The sequence below is a fragment of the Heteronotia binoei genome, chromosome 1 (assembly GCF_032191835.1).
Source record: "Heteronotia binoei isolate CCM8104 ecotype False Entrance Well chromosome 1, APGP_CSIRO_Hbin_v1, whole genome shotgun sequence".
Lineage (NCBI taxonomy): Eukaryota > Metazoa > Chordata > Lepidosauria > Squamata > Gekkonidae > Heteronotia > Heteronotia binoei.
The window spans coordinates 192281142-192303331 of NC_083223.1; the positions used below are offsets into that span (position 1 = coordinate 192281142).

General features: G+C 41.3%; 1 protein-coding gene across 11 annotated transcripts in view; it reads left to right on the forward strand.

Moving 5' to 3' along the window:
* The window catches only part of CDC42BPA (CDC42 binding protein kinase alpha), a 324619-nt gene that overhangs the window by 259290 nt on the left and 43139 nt on the right, over positions 1–22190 (forward strand). For 6 of the 11 annotated variants that reach the window (XM_060245688.1, XM_060245697.1, XM_060245706.1 and 3 more), the window contains 3 exons: positions 16059–16178; positions 19252–19332; positions 20192–20297. In XM_060245688.1, coding sequence (XP_060101671.1) covers positions 16059–16178; positions 19252–19332; positions 20192–20297 — 307 coding nt within the window. Of the gene's footprint in view, positions 1–11372; positions 11412–16058; positions 16179–19251; positions 19333–20191; positions 20298–22190 lie in introns of all 11 variants that reach the window. The other 5 variants (XM_060245772.1, XM_060245715.1, XM_060245780.1 and 2 more) reach the window with 2 other exon arrangements.

Sequence of the window (22190 nt, forward strand, 5' to 3'; positions counted from 1 at the left end):
TCATAAGTCAGCTCATCCAACTGTTGTGTAATGTCTTTAAAAAAGGCATCCTTTGCACCATTAGGTGCATACAGTCCCAATAACAACATTTTTTTCCCCATTTAATATTATCTCCGCTGCTACAAATCTTCCATCCTTATCTTTAAATACTAATTTTGGCTCCAATTCTTGTTTAATATATAAAAACACTCCCCTTTTCTTCTGTTCAGCTAGTGAAAAAAACTCTGCTCCCAATTGTTTGTTCCATAAAAATTTATAATCCTTTTGTTTAATGTGTACTTCTTGCAAACAAATTATATTACAATTTTGTTTCTTAATCCAATGAAATGTTGCCCTTCTTTTTTGTGGTGAATTTAGTCCATTAACATTCCAAGACAATAATTTGTAATCCATCATGGTGCAAATTCTTTATTTTCTTCAAAAAATCTACGCAACTCCTGAGCATTTGTAATTGTGACTCTTTTCCCCTGGAGTTCAAAGCTCAAACCTTCAGGTATTATCCATCTAAACCTCATGCCATTGTCTCTCAATTTTTCTGTCAACTTTTTGTATGTTCTGCTATCATTTATCACTTGCCTTGGCAGCTCCTTCATGATTCTCACTTTACTGCCTCCCACTATCAATGCCTTTTCAAAATGTTTATTCACGATCCTTCCCGCCATTTCCTTTGTCATATATTTTATAACAACATCTCTTGGTAAATTATTTTTCTTGACAAAAAATGAATTCACTCTGTACATATAGTCATACATATTTTTGGTCTCATCAGGATCATCTTCTAGGAATTCTGCAATTATTCTTATTATATATCCTTTCAGATCACCATCCTCCACTTCAGGTACTCCTCTCAGATGTATCTGAGTTTCCATCAATTTGCAGTCATAAATTGTCACTTTTTCTTGAATTTTCAACAAGGTGGAATCATATACTTTCATTTTTCCTTCTACTTCCTGCACTTTCTTAACTGTTTCCCCAGTTTCCTTTCTGAGATCTTCCATATCTTTTTTAATCTCTGCAATAATTTCTTCTTTCGATTCATCTATCATCTTCCTGACCCCTCTCATCATTCTGTCTTCCATTGCATCCAATTGTTCCTGCATTTTTTTCAATTGAAAGAGCCCTTGTTCAGGTCTGCTTGGCTTCAGCATTAAAAAACCCCCACCAAAAATGTTAATCTCACAAATCTCATATTTAGCTATCAGATTCAAGAGATTTGGGCTTACTTTTTATAATAAACTTTATTTCATCTTCCTCGGAGCTTCCTAGGCCAAGATATGAATTTTTAAAACTTTTAAACCCTTCAAAAAATAACTAAATTTTTGACCTCACCAATTTTCAATTTGACTATCAGGTTCAATAGATTAGGACTTGCCCTTTATGGCAAGCCCAATTTCGCCGTCCTCTGAGCCCCCAAGGTCCAGATATTTATTTTTAAAGTCTTTAAATTTTCCAAAATGGCGGCCGCAACTTTTTATTATTTCTTATAATTTCTTTTTCCTTTTAAAAAATTCCGAGGATATGATCAATAGTACTTATCTTCTTACCCTCTTTTCAGTTGATTCCAACAATTTTTAATGTCCCAAATTCTTTTAAAAACAATGTTTTTAATTTAGCCTCCCAGCAATGGCCGCCGATGTTTCTCAATGTTATATATTCCTAGAGTAGGTTTTCTTTCTACTGCTTCCTGTTTTTGTTGCCACCAACTCACAAGGAGATCTCATGATACTTGACGTACTTCCTGTCTTGCTCAGATGTGCTGCAGGTCTGTTCCAGTGTGACAATGTTGCTTTTATTTCCAAACCGCAAGTAGACAAAACAATAAATTCCTTCTCACTTTTTAGCAGTTTTAACACTGTCCTTTATATTTATAAAATCCAAATTTCGCCTCTTCCTTCCCTCTTCTTTCAAGCTTTCTATACTTTCTTTTCCCACCTTTTAATTTTGTCCCTTTAAGCTATAAATAGCTCCGGAATGAAAAAAATAATCTTCTGTACCTTTTCTTCCGATTATCCAAGTTTCCACTGGTCTTTCAAAGCTTTAGATGTTTAGCAATGTCCAAGAAGGTTAGGATCCTGACGAGCTTATGTCAAATAAATGACTCTGGGCACTTCTGCAGACGATGATATGCAACTTCCCCTGAGACCCCTCAAAGCCTCAAAGAAGTCCCCCTCCGGGGCTCCCTTTAAGCCAAGGTAAATCTCAAAGTTTTCCGTGCATGTCTTGGACTTTTCTCTAACTGAGAAAAGTAGGCAGTAGACATTAATTTGCCTTCCACTACCCCAAACAGAAGTTCCAGCCTGCTCCCGTTATGAGAGACTGCTCAGCTCGCCATTTTCCTCCCCCGGAAGTCCCCACAATCGTGTAAAATTTTTACAGTGAGCACACTGGCATTTACCCTACTTGTATTCCCAGTGTATCGACCAGACTAAGTCCCGCTTGAGCCCCCCTTTCAAGCTCAGGCTTGCACCTGATACAAGGCCCCAGGATTAGGAACCAAAGTTTATCACTAATTAGGTCTCATCTGACAACTGGGCTGTGTGAGGCACATTTGCAGAATGCTTCATCATAATCTATGACCACAGTGTTTCCTGCCAGTGCTTGGACCCTCAAAACAATCCCCAGATTGTTGAACAAGTGCCAGCCATGGTCTGGATAGACCATGAACCAGTGTACCCTGTCAACCAGTTATGGAATGTATATTCTGCCTCCCTCTTATTATCCCACTTTCTGTCTGGGCCTATGTTTGCCCTCCTCAACCTTCTGCTTCAGTAAAGAAAAGGCATCTACACAGTATCCATCCAGGATATGCTTCCTCACTTTACTAATTGGATGCCAGGGGGATCCTTCACTGAGGCTGAAGTAGGGCCAATGTTTTGTTTGGAACCCCCAAAAGTCCCCAGGGCTAGTCCTGCTTCTTCCCTTCTCCTGATAGCCCAAGCAAGCAAACTGGGCACATGGGTGGTTTTTACCCAGTAACTCTGGAAGAATGTGCAGACTCCTTATCGGAGGAGGATTCACTCAAGGCTCTTTCCTACTTGGATACATCTCATCCCTTTGCTGACTTTTTTGTTTTGCACTGCTTGATATGTTTCCTTCTAGATGAGGCACAATTCATCCTTTCCTCATCCTTGGAACTGCTGCATTTGCCCATCGTTGACTCCTAGCACGTTGTGTAGGTTTGGTGCTGCTGGCCTCTGCACAGGCTTACTTGGAAGCTGTGTCAGACTGGAGGCTGCAGAAGAGAGCAGTTTCTCCACCCACTCTGTGAGGCAAAACAAGGCCTCAGAGATACCCTTGATCATGTCAGCATTGGCTGATCGTGGGTGTAGAGTAGGTGGATGCTGTGCACAAGCTGCCACCTGCTGTTTAACTCAGGGGAGCAGCCCCTATTTTGCAGTCCTGGCCCTTACTGCACAGCGACGCAGCTGCTGTCCATGTGGCTGCTGCAGTGTCCTTGCCAGTGGGTTTTACTAGTGCCGTGCATCTTGCCCAATTTGGAAAGGGGAAATAATAAGCCAATGCCAGCCCCCACAAAGGCCTATGTGCCCAGATGAGATCACCTATATGACCATCATAGAGGGGGAGGATGCAGACTCCCAGATGAGGGGCAGCAATTCAGCCATGGATTCTCAACTCTTATGGAGTGGTGGTTACGGAGAAAGCGAGAAGCAGCTTTCTGAATATGCCATGCTGCATCCTCCAAAGGATATCCTTGTGAGAGGGAATTGCCACTGCTATGGGAATGCCCCAGTGCAACCATTTAGAATCGAGAAACAGAAGGAGTGTTAGCTGCTCATGGAGGGAGTACCTCGGCATCATCCTGGACGGGACTTTGATCTATAAACATCATCTTAAGAATGTGGCATCAAAAATACTACAGAATATGGTGCTTCAGTGTGGCTTGGTGTCCAATTCACCAATTCATTACTACAATGAGAACCATCAGCAGAAAAATAACTGAAAACAGAGGGTTGCTCATGCACAAAGACATGGCTGACGCAAGCCTATCCAGTCTAAAATCCGAACACACAGCAATAAGATCTGCACAAATCCTACAATCGCAAAATTTCAATTTAAGGAATGAATGGTTGCAAACATGAATCAGTTCCACCCAATATCCATGATAAACACCAATGAAAGGCCCACAGGATTTGACCTGTCACATAAAGTATGGAAGACAGCTAATAGAATACAAACAGGCTTTCGCAGTTGTGCAGACTCGTTGTTTAATTGGGACAAAATACCAGGACCCAAATGCAATTGTGGTGCATATGCCTTCTCTATATTGAAATTTTAGACTCAGAGCATGTGAACTGTCCCATTTTTTTCCTCTTTGTTATGCACATCAACTCCACTGATGATTCTTAAGGACTGAATCATAGTGTCAAGAGTCACTCCATTTTGTTCCTCTTGTCATATGCATTCAATTGTACAATTCTATGCTGTGCTTGCTATGCCTTTGATATAACTGTAACTTGCTGCTTATCTGAAGGGAGGATGGCATGTCTGGGAATTGGCTAGTTGCTATGTAACCAAGGTCAAAGAGCTGGAGGAGATGTGAACCACGAACTGATAGTGGGCACCTGTGGTGATGAGAGCTTAGCAAAAACCCTGCACAAAACCCCCGCTTTTGCTTGGGGTGCTTTGGCTTGAATTATAACGGTCAGGGCAAAGGTATATAAGTTGGAGGGACTGACAGAGAGGTCAGTTCCAACAATGCATGTGTATGTCCATGAAGCTGGAATAAAGATCTTGAACTTCAATCATTTTTTCCTTGATTCTGGGTCTGACATTTTGTCGGAACTCCCTATCACCCTGACCTAGCCTTACCCCAGACTCACGATGACTGGTGAACAGGACAAGGCTATGGGGATTACTAAAATGGACAGTGAGGAAGAACTCAAGCCCAAAGGGCTGTGGGTCACCCCGGTCACCATGACAGTGTGGAGAAAAGACTGGGGCTCCATGGATTTCCAGGAGAATATTGGAGATCTGAGAGAGGACCCCCAACAGCACCCCCGACTTTTGGGGCGGCAACACTCCTCCCACCCTTGGGGGTTCCAGGGCGACGAAAGCCGAGGAGAGGACTCCCAGACTGGTGGGCCTGGAGACACGACTGCGGAGTGGATGCAAGAAGCTTTAGCCATTCAAAGCACCCAACTCCAGGAGGAAATGCAAGCCATACACACCTTCATGATCCAAGAGATGCAGAACCTCGCCCAACAAGTGTGAGCAATGGGGAAGTGGATCGCAGCTGCACCCCCCCTGCAACCAGCCCCTAGTGGGGGGGAAAGACCTTTGATTCTCGCTGGGGGGAGCCCCTGCGGGAGACGAACAACCCGCGGGTGGCCACTGGGCGCCCCAACCTCAACCTAAGCCAGAGAAGCCAGTGGCGGTGCCAGGGGACCCCTGAGTAAGTGAAGTGAGATTTGCCAGGGACCCATCGGAACTAGCCTACTTCATTGTGATGGTACGAGGGCACCTCAGCGTCTGGGCCCGTAACTTCCCAACAGAACAGTCACAAGTAGTGTACATTGGCAGCTGTCTCCGGGGCCCAGCGGTCCAGTGGTATGTCACCCTATTCGAGAGGCGATCCCCTGCACTGAACTCAGCCATGGACCTCCTGAGGGCTCTACGACGCCACTTGGAAGACCCTCTACAGGAGACTAATGCGATAGCAGCCCTACAAGACCTGAAGCAGGGCACTGGATCGGTCCGAGAGTACCTCAGTGAGTTCAGGGCACTGAATTCTAAGGTCCAGCGATGGGACGACGGGGCCAGGATCAAGCAATTCAAAAGGGGCCTCAACTCTCACATATATGGAGAGGCCCTGAAGCTGGGGGGAATCGCAAGATCTGGTTCGGTGGACCCAGCTAGCTTGCAAAATAGAGGATCGCAGCAAGATGATTGCCCTCCATAAGAAGCAACAAGGAGGCCCCCCAAAAGAAGCTCAGGAGAAGACACCCCGACCCAATCTACCCAAGTGCGCCCCTGAACAATTTTCGCATGAGGAGCGCAACCGGAGAGCCAAAGCAAAGTTGTGCTTCAAGTCCGGGGGTGGAAATCACATCGCCAGCGAATGCCCCAGCAAAGCCAGAAGGAAAGGGAGCCCCCTGACGGGTTCCTAACCGAACTGAAACAAACTTTCCTCGACAGTCCCGCAGAGGAGGATTTACAATTAACAAAGGCAGAGGATGGGTTTTGGCGCTGAGGAGAGAAACTCTACGTGCCCCCCTCTTTATGTAAATGAGTGATCCAGAGGGCGCATGACTCCAAACTGGGGGGACATTTTGGGTTTGTAAAGACAGTGCATTTGATTCAAAGACAATTCTGGTGGCCAGGTCTGCGTGAGGATGTGGGAGAATATACAACAGGGCCACCTGTATCATGGCGAAAAAGAAGGGAGGGTTACCCCCGGGGCACTTACAACCTCTTCCCCCCGCCTCGCACCCCTGGGAATGCATATCCATGGACTTCATAACTGACTTGCCTCCCTCGGTGGGGAAGACAGTGATCTGGGTGGTGGTGGATACTTTTTCTAAGCAGGCTCACTTCATGCCTTGTAAGCAACTCCCCACGGCCAAGCAGCTGGCTCAGTTGTTTATCCAGCACATCTTTTGGCTGCACACTTTCCCTGCTAAGGTGGTCTCCGACCGTGGCCCACAATTCGTTGCCAAATTTTGGTCGCACCTCTGTGAACTAGCGGGAATGGAGCAAGGGCTCAGCTCCGCCTACGACCCACAGACGGACGGATGGACGGAACGCACCAATGCGGTGCTTGAACAGTTCTTACGTTGCTATACGTCCTTCCAACAGGACAACTGGGTGACTCTGCTGCCCTTTGCAGAGTATGCTTACAACAACAGTGTGCATAGCGCCACCAAAGTGAACCCCTTCTAAGCGGTGTATGGATATGAAAACAAACTGTTCCCTGAACTTGCCCCCCCTTCCCCCGTCAGCCCCTGCAGACTTTACCGAATGGTGGCAAGGGATAGCAGGAGGTTGGGCGGTTATTAGTAAACAACTACAGAGGGCGCAAGAAACCTACAAGGCCCAATATGATAAAAAACACTCTGAACTTTGGGACTTAGCAGTAGGAGACAAGGTGTACATTTCGACCAAGCACTTGCCTAATGCACAAAACTGTGAAACATTGGGGATGAAATACTTGGGACCTTTCCCAGTTGAAAGGATTATAAATAAGGTAATTGTTGAACTGGAACTGCCAAAAAATCTTAAACATGTCCACCCTTGTTTCCACGCCAGCTACTTGAAGAAGGACCCTGGACCCTCGCTTTGGCACCCTCAGACGAAACCACCACCACCCCAACTCTGATTCGTGGTCAGATTCATCGTGATGTGCAGGAAATCCAAAATGTCAAGATCAAACATGGTGAACTGTTTTGTCTCATCAAATGGACTCACTTTCCATTAAGTCAAGCCAAATGGGTCAGTTCCAAAGATACCAACTGTAAAGCTTTAATTAAAAACTTTTACAACAAACATCCTACTAAGCCCGGGGGAAGGGGGTCTTGGGGGGGGCAGAATGTCAAGAGTCACTCCATTTTGTTCCTCTTGTCATATGCATTCAATTGTACAATGCTATACTGTGCTTCAATGCTATGCTGTGCTTGTTATGCCTTTGATATAACTGTAACTTGCTGCTTATCTGGAGGGAGGATGGCATGTCTGGGAATTGGCTAGTTGCTGTGTAACCAAGGTCAAAGAGCTGGAGGAGATGCGAACCATGAACTGATAGTGGGCACCTGCGGTGATGAGAGCTTAGCAAAAACCCCACACAAACTCCCGCTTTTGCTTGGGGTGCTTTGGCTTGAATTATAATGGTCAGGGCAAAGGTTTATAAGTTGGAGGGACTGACAGAGAGGTCAGTTCCGATGACACGTGTGTATGCCCATGAAGCTGGAATAAAGTTCTTGAACTTCAATTGTCTTTTCCTTGATTCTGGGTCTGACACATAGCATAATAGAACAAGATGAAAACTTCAGGTTTTTTGTCAGTAGCTGTAGTCCTGCAACTTTATGTGTGCTCAAGTCTCATCCATCCTTACTTCCTATTCAAGCACAACAGAAAATATAAGGAAGGTTGGGAAGAACTGAGGCCTTACCAGCTCCCTATCATCTTTTGTCCTTTGCACACTATTTGGCACACCTTAAGAAAGGGTAGTGTAGAATAGACCTAGAATCTACAAATGTGTCTTGGAAAAATCTGTTGGAGTCAATGTACAGAAACATGTGTATAACAGTGCCATCCTAATTAGTGTTATACTCTTCTAAGTCCATTGAAAATGATGACCCTGCTTAAATCCATTGAAAGGGCTTAGAAGGTGATGACCCAGCTTAAGATGGCACTGAAAGAATGTTACTGGTAAGTCTTTTTCTACTGTACTCCTCGTATTCTTGATATGATTTCTCTGCTCATGTGTTTTGTGAGACTTTGATGCTAATGTTTATTAACTCCTATGCATTAGCATAGATAGCCTTGCCCTGATGAACTTTCTCTATGGAACCAAAGAATATGAATCAATTCATATTCTTAATCAGGCCTGCTAGCCCCATATAGCTCCCTACAACATCTGGCATTTTAAAATACTTATAAAGAATCATCATTAAGCAAAACAGCTTTTGGTTTTTCAGCCTAGAATTTCAAAACAAAGTAAAAAAAAGACTGTGAAACATCTAGCAAGCTAGCATGGCTAGAGGAATGCATTCAGCTTGGTAGGACACAAATTGTGTAAGCCTCTTCTGAATAGTTTGTCCCATGTCAGGGCCATTGGGGGGTGGCGCTAGGGAGAAAAAATCCTCCAGCCCAAAGTCAGATGGAAGGCCAACATCACGCTGTAGTCAGAATGAATCTTACTTCTAATGCAGTTCTGCAGTGCAGCCACTAGGAGCATGGAAGGCAGAGCACAGCAGTAGCTCTAATCCAGGTGAGCAGCTGTGTTGGCCCAAAGCAGTAGAACAGATTTTTAGTCCAGTGGCATCATTGGGACAAAGTTTTGTTCAATGGATGAGCTTTCATGTGCATGCACACTTCCGCAAGACACATTGGAATGGGGGTTGACAGTACAGATGCCTCTGCATAGGTGAACAGCAAATTAGCATACCACTTAATGAAGATGTTTTGACATATGCAAAGGCCAAACAGCAATAACAAACTAAGTTCATAGTATCACCATTTGTTTGGATTTAATTGAGGAATGAACAGTGAAGCAATAAATATATGTCTAAATAGGAGGCAGATGTGTAAAATAGTCTTAGTTGTTATGCTCCATTTGTCTCCTCTCAAGCATTGAGTTAGTTAACACCATCCTTTTCTTAGGGGCCAAGGAATACATTCCACTATATCGCATTGCATTGCAATCACTATTCAAATATACTATTCCAAAAAAGAATAAGACTAAAATACAGATGATATATAGCCCTTCTTGATGGGAATATATATGTAAGGACTGAATGAGTTTAGCATATGTAATGAGATTAGCATATGTAATGTAAACCAGTCTTCCTGTTGAATCCAGGGTGTGTGTGTGTTCTGAGTGTTGTAATAACTTGTAATTCAGCAATTTCCCTTTCCATTCTGTTCTTAAAGTTCCTTTGCAATAAAACAGCTACTTTGAGCAGGAGCTCTGCTTTCTGCTCCCATTTTCTTTCTGCAAAATTTACTATGAGGCCTCACTAATCCTGCTAAGCCCATCAACCATGGCAGGACTGGAACAAGGCAAGACCACTCAACACAGCTGATGGCTGCTACAGTGATTGCCAGTCTGCAGCCTCCTAACGAAGTGTTGTTTCCAGCAGACTGTTTCCCTCTTCCGTTCCTTCCACCCAGCTCCCTAGTTTTGTCTGCTTAGCCAGATTTTACCTGTGAGTGTGTTATAGAAGATAAAAATGTTCCTTTTTTCTTAATTTCTCTTTCCCATTTCCATACTTTCCTCCTCCATTTTGCTCTCTTCCTTTTATGATATGCCTTCATTTCACTCTCCTCCCCTTCTAGTCCCACCCGTTTTATTTGTCGGTCTTGGTCTCAACTTCTGCTCATCTCTGGTTGGCAACTTAGAACCTACTTAATAACAGCATAACAGGAAACACTTTTTAATATTATGAACAGAAATTGAGTTTAATATTTCTCCCATGATCTAAAAAATAGTAAAAAGATGCTTCCTCCCCTTTACATGCATCTGACTGGAATGTTAATCCAGTGTAGCAGTTGCACATACGGAACTGAAGTTAGAAGAAGTTATACCCCGCCCTTCTCTTTGAATCAGAGTCTCAGAGCAATTTACAATCTCCTTTATCTTCTTCCCCCACAACAGACACCCTGTGAGCTAGGTGGGGCTGAGAGAGCTCTCCCAGAAGCTGCCCTTTCAAGGACAGCTCTGTGATAGTTATGGCTGACCCAAAGCCATTTCAGCAGCTGTAAGTGGAGAAGTAAGGAATCAAATCCGGTTCTTCCAGATAAGAGTCTGTGCACTTAACCACTACACCAAAATGTAAGAGTTAGAATTCTTTCCCCCTGAATTAGATGTAATTACATTGCAAACACTGTTGAGGCAGTGGTGCTGTATTGGTGGGTCATTTAATTATCATCCCTTTGTAAATGCTACATTCCTACTGTAGACAGTAAGCCTCAGATTATAGGACAAATAAACTTTTCAGAAAGTATGTCAACAAAACGAGTCCTACTGATCCCAGTGCTTTTCATCCAGCACCACTACATAATCAATTTGCCCCAGTTTTTGTGCTAGGTAAAAATATAAGGGTAAACTTGTAGATTTCTTACTTATTTGCTTACTAAAGATTTATTGTGATAACAAAGTTTTTGTGAACTATAACCCACTTCATCAGATGTAAGAAATGTGTCCTATGTTGGTACACATATGTATGTGTGTACAAATATAAAATTACAAAATAAAATACATGGTTTGGAGGGCCCAAGTAGAATCTTGGTCCAGGGGCCCAAGATGGCTCTCAGCAGCCCTGTCCCATTCTGAGCTGAAAGGCTTGATAACACTTGTACTTGGCATTTTAAGCAGACCATCTTTACTCCCTGATGGAGTAAATATAAAATAAATATAAAAATTTATAAATATAAAAATATTTCTAGTGCTCATCAGGCAGGCTTAGTCTAAAATAGGCTTGAGTTCATAGCAATGGAATTTTTCACTGTACAAATTTTGGAAATGATCGTTGTTTACCTACATTTGCCAGTGTTTAAGTGCAACTCTGTCTTTACAATTAGAAGAAGTATGAGTTTTACTGTGCATGGCAAGCAACAGAAATATGGATCTGAAGTGAATTGTGTGTCTTTTTGTTTGTTAGTGTGTTAACAGTCTCCTCCTTTCTCTGTTAAAGCGCTCTCCTTCCTGTATTCCAGCTCACAAAGGCAGACGTGTAAGAGGATGTGTTGCTGTGTGTGACCTTATAGTTTTGCTGATAATGCACATGCATTTGTTTAATGTAGAGTATTTTTGTTGATGCTCTTTATGGCTTGCATATTTACCTTGCTGCTTGTCTTGTGCTACTGCTGCTGTGCTCCTCCTGTATTTTTTCTTGCATTTAAAAATGGAAGGCTTTGAGAATGTGTGTGATATGTTGTCTTTAATGTTGCACTCCTGATTCTAGACTGTCACAGAAACAAGAAGTTGGCACTATACAACTTGAAGCTGTTAGAATTAATCAGATTGCAGCACTTGATTATTCACAGAATTAAAATATTCTCATGTTTCCCACAGGAATCTCTGGTAACTATAGCAGTCAAAGGAAAGTTTTAGTTGGAGTGAACAAATTTAATTACTTACAGTATATATAACAACTGGATCTAAACTTGCAATCTTAAATCTGTAAATAAATCCATTTAAATTACACTTTCCATTACTCTGTCACAGCTCTAAATGTATGAAGCTATTTTATACAGAGTCCAGCAGCTCTCTGTGGTTTCTGCAGCAATCCCACTCATATAAAAGAAATAATACTGAGTATGGTCTTTTAAAATAATTTTTGGGTCTTACTTCTGCTTAAGGTGATAACCATACGAACAGTATTAGACAGATAGAGCAATCTCATTCCCTACAACCATGGATTAATTTAACTGGAGATTCTATGGTTATTGAATTGGAACTTTCTGCATGCAAGGCATCTGTTTTGTTTGAGGCCTGGTCTGCCCATGCAGCAGAATCAGGTAGTAGAATCAGGGCTTTTTTTGTAGAAAACCCCCTGCAGGAACTCATTTGCATATTAGGCCACACACCCTGACACCAAGCCAACTGGAACTGTGTTCCTGTGCGTTCCTGATCAAAAAAAGCCCCTAGTAGAATGGACTGTACCACTTCAGGGTGTAGGTAGGCAGAGACCCATTTGAAGGTTTTTTTTTTTTCATTTAAAAGCTGATTGTGTAAGTAAAACAGAAAAGGGAGAAAGCTCTTAATGTAGCTCTTTGCCTGTTGTGTTAGTTTTCCATTCACAGGAAATTATTAATGTAGAGATACTTGGAAAAATGTAATTGATCTCCTGCAGGATGTCCCAGGATGTAGTCACTTTTTACAACCCAAAATAGGTAATTATCACTTAGTGTTACCAGACTTTGTAAAACCATAGCTTTCTAATGAGTCTTAGAGCTACCCAATGTCACTTTCAAGTTTTCCCCAAAAGTGATGTTGTGGCACAGATGAGGGTTTAAAAAAAAAATTCTTCTGTTGCCACTCGGAGTGGTGGCAGGTAACAAGAGCAGCAAGTTCTTGAAGCTAAGACATGACTAGTTGATGTGCAAGTGCATGCTTATTACAGGATACTGCAAGTACATACACCAGATTTTCCCACACAGCAACCTTTTGCACTGTGAGTAGATCTTTTTTCATGGAAATACATTTCTGATCATAAGTTGCTCTTGATGGATCAAAGAAAAGCACTGAAGACTAACTGGGTGAGTGTAGTGGTGCTTTCAAATTTCAATATCCCACTGAACAAACAAGTGTTTGTTCCTGGAAGGGGTTCCTGGAAGGTTTTTTTTTCTCCCCAACTGAAAATAAATCCATTTTCAATACAGTTATGACGGGGAGTGTCTGCAAGCAAGGTAACAATCTGTGCTGTCTGTTGTTTGTCTTCTGGATTCAAGGACTGGGACAGCCTATGCAGGGCTCCTGGATGTATAGGCCTATGAACCTTCACAAAGCACGTATCCATAAGAAACCTGATTACATATTGTTGCTTTTTGCTTACCTGGGCCTACAGTTTCATAGATATTAAAAATATACTTACTACTATAAGGAAAGGACTAGAAGGCAGTTTTTTTAAAAATAATAAATTTATATACTTACACACCCTTAACATTATATCTGCTCCCTGCAATGCTATCACAAATATATGCATATGATGTGGCATTTTGTCTACAGTGTATGTGGCCAACCTCCTCAGAGGCATCAGACATGATAGCCAAAAGATAAGAAAGGTGCTACAGTGTCTCCTCTACGTGTCCAATAATCATTAGCAAGAAATGATGATTTTAAATATGTGTCCTTTTATTGTAAGCTATGAGTTGGATCTGCTCTGTTAATGGTGGAGCCTTCTTCCAGCAGAACATGCCTTTTCCACTGTAACAAAGTTTCATTAGCAAAACAGAAACTTTGGATCTAACCCTATCCTTACATTATTAAGAAAAGGAATATAATTTCTGATACTTGGAGGGCATGAATTTGTTTCTTATAAATCTGAGCATAGAGAAGAATTTCTGCTCATGATGGCTGCAGTGCTTGGAACAGTTTATGTAGCAAACAGGTGTATTGATAATCTAGCATTTGATTATTTCATAGCTGTCAGATTCATCACAAAGCTTTACCTTTTATAGGAACTGAACATTTTTGTCTCATTTGCTACTTTGCCTCATCTACGCATCTAAAAAGAAGAAACCAAACACCATGTTTGATTGACAAGAAAAATTTGCGTACACCTGTTCTCTACTATGAATTTATTTAAATGGCAAATGTATATACATATCGTAGAAGGTGACCTGAATGTGCCCTGTCTCCTAATGTGATGTTTGTGATCTCAGAGACAACAAATCCATCTCCAGCACATTTATATAATAGAAATGAATTACATTGTATATAATTTAAAGATCTTTGACTTATCAAAATGGCAACTGAGTCTTTTCGAAAAAGAGTAAATGACTTTGATAGGAAAGTGTAATTTCATCTCTGTGTGAATTAATGTTCTCCGTGTCTCTTATTGAGAGAGTGAAAAAACAGTCACTGTGCAAGTTGTAACTTAACTAAGAGATTTAGCAAACTTCTTTAACTAACTAAAGATAATTTAAAACAGGCAAGAAAAATACTTTGCATAACACAAGAAGTTTCACTATAGTGTTTTAAACATCATCTTTATTATTAGTATTAACAGAATTTTGTCCATGAATGCCACTTTTCAAAACATTTCAATACAGTAACAACAACAATAATGTTTTTACAAAATGATTTATTAGAATTCTGCTGCCAAAAAGAATTTAGCTCAATAGGTTAGGATAATCTAAGAAGATAGCTTTTTCATATTGTTTGACAACTACAGGCCATTATATGCTAAACCATATATGACTAAGGCCTGAACTATATGATATGTTAACTAGTCACTTTGGATTTCTCCTGGCCAGACTTGCTTTCCTCTCAGCCAGATGGCCACTGTGGGTAACATATTGCCCCCGTCCAGCTTCTTAGAAGGACAAGTGGTGTTCAGCCACCCAAGATTGAGCAATAACAAGTCTGTGATGCCCTTAGATGTCCGGGGCTGCACGTTTGCTACACTGACTGGCTCAACGTGTGTCTACCCTACACCAACAGGTGCAGGTAACCTGTTGAACCCCATTCGTGATAGGGATCGGGGATTGCAATTATTCCCCATGAACTAGGAATTCCCAGTAAGTGCAGGTTACAAGCCCATGTTGATTAAGTCCCTGACCTTTGTACACACCACCCGTCGCTACTACTAGTCGAATGGTTTAGTGAGGTCCTTGGAAAGGCCCCGCTGGGGTCGGCCCTGGCGGAGCACCAAGAAGACATTCAAACTTGATTATCTAGAGCGATCAAACATATTGCCTCACATTCCACAGGATCCATTTCATATTGTGTGGGTAGGAAGAACTTCTGCCTGCCCCCCATGCTGTTTTCTCAAGCTGCAGTTGAGTTCCCCACAGCTGCCAGCTGGTTGTGGGGAAAGTGAGTCTGGTCAGGAAAAAAACATACTCTTTTAAAAAGCTGTAGTCTATGTAGTATGGACATAATTATTGAGAACGTTTTTGTACAAGATACATTCATTAATCATCATGGCATACCATAATAACAATAATAGGGTTCAATTCTGAGTGCCCATGCTGTTTAGAGGGTGCTCAATTTTTATAGTTTTGCCACTCAAGATGCAGCTTTTCCATACTGCATCCTATGAGGATGTCGAGGGTCCCCCAAGCCTCAATTGCAGCTACAGATGACCTGGAAAGTGGAAGATGTCCCTTCTGCAACAGAAAGAGCTCACAGATATTAGTATCTATATCTATTGTATTTATTTGCAGAATTTTGGTTTAGCTCTGTAACTTAAGAAGCATCTTTAAAATATCTCCTCCTTTCCATCACTATTTGTAAAAGAATTTGTAAAATAATCATTTAAGCCTTTTATAATTAGTGTAATTATAGTAATTAGCATAATTAGTGAAGCCCCAGTCATATGTAAACATAATCACATGCTTGATTTTATATTATTCACTGCCTATCCTAATTACCAACAACTATAAGCTTAGGTTGGATTTTACTGATCCCTGTAGTAGAAACCAATAGGATATACTTGTTTCTAGCAGATAACCAACTCAAATGCTTTGTATTTGGGTGCCAGATTATTATTTGCTGTTACCTTTATTTAAGCCTGGTATAAATCGCTATCTGTATTTCTGTGTCCACTCCCCCCCCCCTGCCCCCCCCCCCAAAAGGCAGATTATCAAAAGTGGCTTCTTAAACTTTTTCTTTTCATTTTTTTTCCGTTTCTTTCCTTTGGTTATTTTTTTAGATTGATTCTGTTGAAAATTTTACCTTATCTAATACGCCTTCACGGGATGAAGATATCAAGTGTCACCTTCATTCAAGATCTAGGTCCCCTTCCACAGCTAGTGACATTGAACCAATTGAGGTACTATTAACTATGAGAACATCTACTTAAGAATTAATTGTTCTGTAGTGCCAGATAGGTACAAATTTGAAATAGTGTGCCTTTTAGGCAACTTTTTGTACGAGATCCATTAAGAATAAAGCACCATTCTATGTTTTCAAATGTGATATAAGACTACTAGTATGAGGTAGATAATGCTGTTTCACCCACTGCTACAGAAGACTGAATCTGGGAATATCTCTGAATTTACACATAGGATTGGTTTGGGTCTGTGACAATGGCTCTGTTTCATGCAGTTGTTTTCAAATATGCATTTCTCTTAGGTATGCACCTAAAAATGTAAAATAAGAATGCAACACATATATAGTACACCCATCAAGAAGCAGAGATTAGATCTCACTCTCTCTTGAATGTACATTCAGTACCATATAACATGTGAACATGTCTTGAGTATAAAAGCAGTGGTAGATCAAATATGGATCTGGCTAGTTCAGGTCAGGTGAACTGCTGCTGCTGCTGCTGCTTCTTTTCAGGCATTACCAGTTGCAGCTGGGATGGAGCATTGCTTCATTTGCTTTTCCTCTATTTGCTGCTGCTTCTGTTTTTTCTGTGATGCTAAGCCTTGCAAAAACATCTTTATAACATGTCCTCTGTGTGTTTTTCTTTTGCACTTCTTTTAGCTTCCATATCAATCTGTTCCATCATTCCTGTACAAACCTACAAGGCAGATGCTACAATTAGGCTGCAATTCAAAAAGAGACCTTTTACATTTGAGCAGATCATAAGAACATAAAAAGAGTCCTGTTAAATCAGACAAATGGTCCATCTAATCCAAAATCTGTTTGCCGCAGTGGCTGTCAGATGTTCTGGAAGGCCCACAAGTAGTGGACAGAGGGAGACAAAAGCTTCCCCTGTTGTTGCCACTCAGCAACTGGTATTCAGAGTAGGGTTGTCAATTCCCAGGTGGGGGCAGGAGATCCCCCGGTTTGGAGGCCCTCCCCCCACTTCAGGGACATCAGAAAGTGGGGAGGGGGAAGGAAATGTCTGCTGGGCCCTCCAGTATACCCTATGGAGACTGATTCCCATAGGGTATAATGGAGAATCGATCCATGAGTGCCAGAGGCTGGGGGTGCCTGTGTTTTTTTAGTGTCTGGTGCATCTCCTCAAAACACCCTCCAAATTTCAAAAAGATTGGATGAGGGGGTCCAAAAGAAGGTGCTACTATCCTTCATTATTTCCAAATGGAGGAGAAGCATTTAAACAATGTGCAGTCCCTTTAAATGTGATGGCCACAACTCGCTTCAGAGCTCAGTCGTGCTTGTCACACCTTGCTCCTGACTTCACCCCAAGATATTTCTTGAGTCAGACCTGACAACCCCAATTCAGAGGTATACGCAGGGCTTTGTTTGGTGTAGTGGTTAAGTGTGTGGACTCTTATCTGGAGAACCAGGTTTGATTCCCCACTCCTCCACTTGCACCTGCTGAAATGGCCTTGGGTTATCTATTGCTCTGGCAGAGGTTGTCCTTGAAAAGGCAGCTGCTATGAGAGCCCTCTCAGCCCCACCCATCTCACAGGGTGTATGTTGTGGGGGGAGAAGATATAGGAGATTGTAAGCCGCTCTGAGTCTCTAATTCAGAGAGAAGGGCGGGGTATAAATCTGCAATTCTTCATTCTTCTTCTTTGTAGCAGGAACTTCTTTGCATATTAGGCCACACACCCCTGATGTAGCCAATCCTCTGAGAGTTTACAGTAGACTCTGTAATAAGAGCCCCGTAAGCTCTTGAAGGATTGGCTACATAAGAGGGGTGTGGCCTAATTTATAAAAGAGATCCTGTTACAAAGAAAGCCCTGGGTATATTGCATCTGAACATAAAGGCTTCATTTAGCTATCATGGTTAATAACCACTGAATTCTTCCATGAATTAGTCTGATCCCTTCTTAAAACTAGCAGTATTAGTGATCATCACTCCATCCTATGGCTGCGAGTTTCACAAGTCAGTTATGCATTATGTGAACAAATATATTCGTCCATCAAGCTGGATGGATCACAGATGATACAGTCCAATCAACCATTTTTACCGCTGTGCATCCACAGATATAATAGTCCTTGAAGTCATTTCATGGATGCAGAATATTACATCTGCTCATATTATACACAGCTTGAATAATAGAAATACTAAATAATTATTTTTGCTACAAACATCAAAGGAAGTGTAGAGAACAGGTTCCTTGGAGGACAAATATCAAAAGCAAAATTAATTCTATTGTATCCACAAGGTATAAGATTCACTTGAATTGAGCTTTCCAAATGCTATGCATTTGGGGCATATCCAGTAGAACACATGTTTGTGTTAAATACATATCTGCTAATTAAGTCAGTGTTAAAGATAGCAAAAGAACATTTAAAGATGCTTAAATAAATTTCTAGGATCTTGGGATGTGAAATCAAGAAAGCTGCAGAGACTTTTCTGTTGGTATTACAAATGGAAAAATTTCCAAAAGAAGATAGAACTATAATTTGGTACTTGCTTTCAGCTGCTAGGACACTATATGTGCAGTTATGGAAGCAAGAAAATATACCAGAAAAATGGGATTGGATTGTAAAAGTTATGACATGACTTGAGATGGACAAATTAACAAGAACTTTAAGAGACTATGATTTAGAAGATTTTAAAAGGGAGTGGAAAAAATTTAGAAGTTATGTAGAAGACGAGTGGAAAGTAAAAGGACTTTGGACAATTTTTGATAATGATTAAACTTTAGAAGAAAGAAGAATATTAATTTTCGTTCTCAGTAATTAAGGGTACCTTTTAATGTTAGTATTTTGAGTAAATAACACTGGCAGGAGTCAAGTAACGGGGAGGGGTGATTAGAAAGAAGCACATGTTATTAATAAAATTGTTTAAAAGTAAAGATGCTTAAATATTTTGTTCGATAGTAAGATGCTGGGCATGCATTATCCAAAGTGAACACTCTTTTAGTTCTTTCAGTAAGATTTTCGCTTTATGTTATTTTGGAGCAATTTGTTTCTGAGATGGCTTTTGATGATACCTGTTTGACGCTCTAACTAATTTTCACTATATCTCTGTTTAGGTTTCAGATCATCCTTTGCGTCCTGTTCACACACCAACCACAAGGTCACCATATATTGGTTCAGGACTCTCTGTTCCAAAGGTACATCAAAAATTCTGTCTGGAAAGTGTTCCAGAACCACAGTAGCATCTGTCCTCTAAAAGTGTCATGAGCTAATGCCTCTTGCATTTCATCATTAGGATATGGATGCCAGTGCTACTAAGAGCAAACTAGACATGACAGAAGCTAGACAAGACAGAAACTAGGTGTGACATGTCAAAAGCATTTAACACGTGCCTGCCCCAGTAATGTAGAAATACATGCCTCACAGTAGATTTCTGAACTTTTTTTTTGCATTTTGTAAGTTAACAGTAGTAAGGCATCCTCTTAAAAATCTCAAATATTCTTGGACAAATGCGCCTCTAAAGTAAAGAGATTAAGCAGTTTTCTAACCAAATGTGTCTAAACCTAATTATGAATCATTGGAATAACAACAGATGTAATTGGAATTCTTTCTCATATAATATCTCTGGTGGGAAAAAAAACAAAATTATGTTTGTTCAAATGGATGCCACTGCTCAAGAAGTTAGATTTCACAGCTGGTGTTATCTTGGACACAGCCACTGAGGCAAGATGACTGTGTACAGATCAGAATTTGTACACAGGCAAGATGACTAGTGTACAAATCAGAATTTTCAAAATGTTTTGCAGGCAATCTTTTGCAGTTACTCCAGGTTAATTTTAAATCATTAGATCAGATTCATTTAAATAATTAGTTTACTATTTAGATCACAGGATAAGGAATCAATAATAACTGAAATATTTTAAGATGTGACAGCAGCCAGGGTTTTGTGTATAAACTTGTAGCTAAATGAGACTTTTAATCTAACATCTGCCATTTGTATTTATCATTTTGGTTAGTAAAATACCTGCACCTAACCTGTATCTTTTTGTTTCACAGCCTAAGGCCCATCAGTTTGTAGTGAAATCCTTTAATACCCCTACAAAATGTAATCAGTGCACATCTTTGATGGTTGGCTTAATAAGACAGGGATGTACTTGTGAAGGTAAGACTGACAAATATAAAACCATCTTTTCTCATATTGAAAATTTTAGAGCCAATTTTTCTATATCACAAGTAAACAGTCGTGAATCTTTTCTGTAGATGTTTAAAGCACATAATTCTTGGTACCAAAATGTAATCCTAATGTAATCAACTAAATATATATAAAAGCTCAAGCACTTTCCAGCTATCCCATTTGCTGTGGTATGCACTTCATCAGCCATTGGTCTGTCAACAGCCGCTCAAGTTTTATTGCATTCCATTGGTAGATTCCACTTCTCTCTCCCGCCCGCTGTTGCCTACCCACTCTCTGTGGCATTCAGAAAATAAAGTAGGCAGCAGCAGGGAGACAGCAAAGAAACAGAGAACAAAGGTGGTAATGCAACTAGGCAGCAAGGCCTGGCCCCACCAGGAGCATTTTCTCAGAGGCCATGGCGGCCGCCTCTTTCCAGTCACTCAATCCCCTCCGGCTTGCCCCAGGACTGACAAGGATTGTGCCACTGGGGAAGCTGCTAGGCAGTGGTTGCTAGGCAACCAAGCCTGGTTCTGTCAGTAAAGGGAGAGAGGCCTCAGCTGGATATTATGTCATAGAGTCCATCCTCCAAAGCAGTTATTTTCCCCACCCTCAGTTATTTTCCTTCCACCCCTCCAAAGCAGTTATTTTCCCCAGGGAGAGTGAAATCTGTTGTCTGGAGTTCAGTTGTGATACCAGGAGATCTTCAGGCTCCACCTGGAGGTTAAGAAACACTGGAATAACTGCAGAAAAATAACGAAACACCAATGAAATTCAATATAGTATCAGTATGCAAAAAACCTTCATATACATTATTTGTAGAACAGTCAAAATCTTCAAATTCATAAATATTCATAAATCTTCAGAATGCAATATAATGAAATCCCCGAAGCTCAACAATAAATCCATTTCAATGTGCAGAAAATGTCTCTATTCAGACTTCCAGTGCTTCGAACGATCCGCCCTCCACAGCGAGAGGATTTAAAGTGCTAGTGCTGCAGAAAGCTTTGCTGTAGATTCTTCCACTTTGTTCTTTAAAATCTGTATTGTTCTTCAAAGTTGCAAAGTGAAGCTTCAAGGATTTCCAAAATTTCAACAAGTAATAAGGTGGGAATCACAGGTTTGCCTCTGACGGGAATGCTCACAGAAAGTGATTCTCCATGACTAGTGCTTATGTGAATGTTCTATTAAAAGGTGATATGGGAAGTATGCCCCTTTGATAAAGGTCTAATTGGAAATAGCAACACAGGCTAGCATTCCCGTCAGGAAAAGGCAGCAATAGTGCTCTGCAAACAAAAGGAATTCTGAGCTTCAGCATCTGTGTGACCATTGTCTCACACACCCACACCACCCCCTCCATAATTATTCTTCCTTATCTCCATTCTGGACCTCTTTCAGGGCTTTGAGCCATCGCAGACATGGGGACACACACACCCATGGGGAGCAGGTGGGAAGCTAGCATCTGTTTCAGCTGGGTGGAAAGATAGCAAGTGGCAGGATGAGTGAAGGCCAAGGGCTGGTGGGTGAGTGGAAAGACAGCAAGGGTGAGGGTGAGTGAATGTCACAGGTGAGAGGAGTAGTGGAGTGCCAAGGGTGTGGGGATAGTTGAGAGGAAGAGGTGGGGGGGTAGTTGGAGGGGGTGGGAAGACACCAAGGGTGGAGGGGAGTGAATGCCTTCACTTGTGTGGGTGGGTGGGAAAACAGGAAGGGTGTGGGGGCAGTCACCCAGAGCCTCTTTCTAGAGCCTGTTGTATTTTTCTCCACAACGAGCCTTATTCCTAGTGAGTGAAGTAGTCTTAACATGGCTGCCATTAAGAAATCAGGGTTTGAAACTGTTTAGAATCCTATTTTAGATCATTTAGAACAGCAAGGTGAAATCTTTTT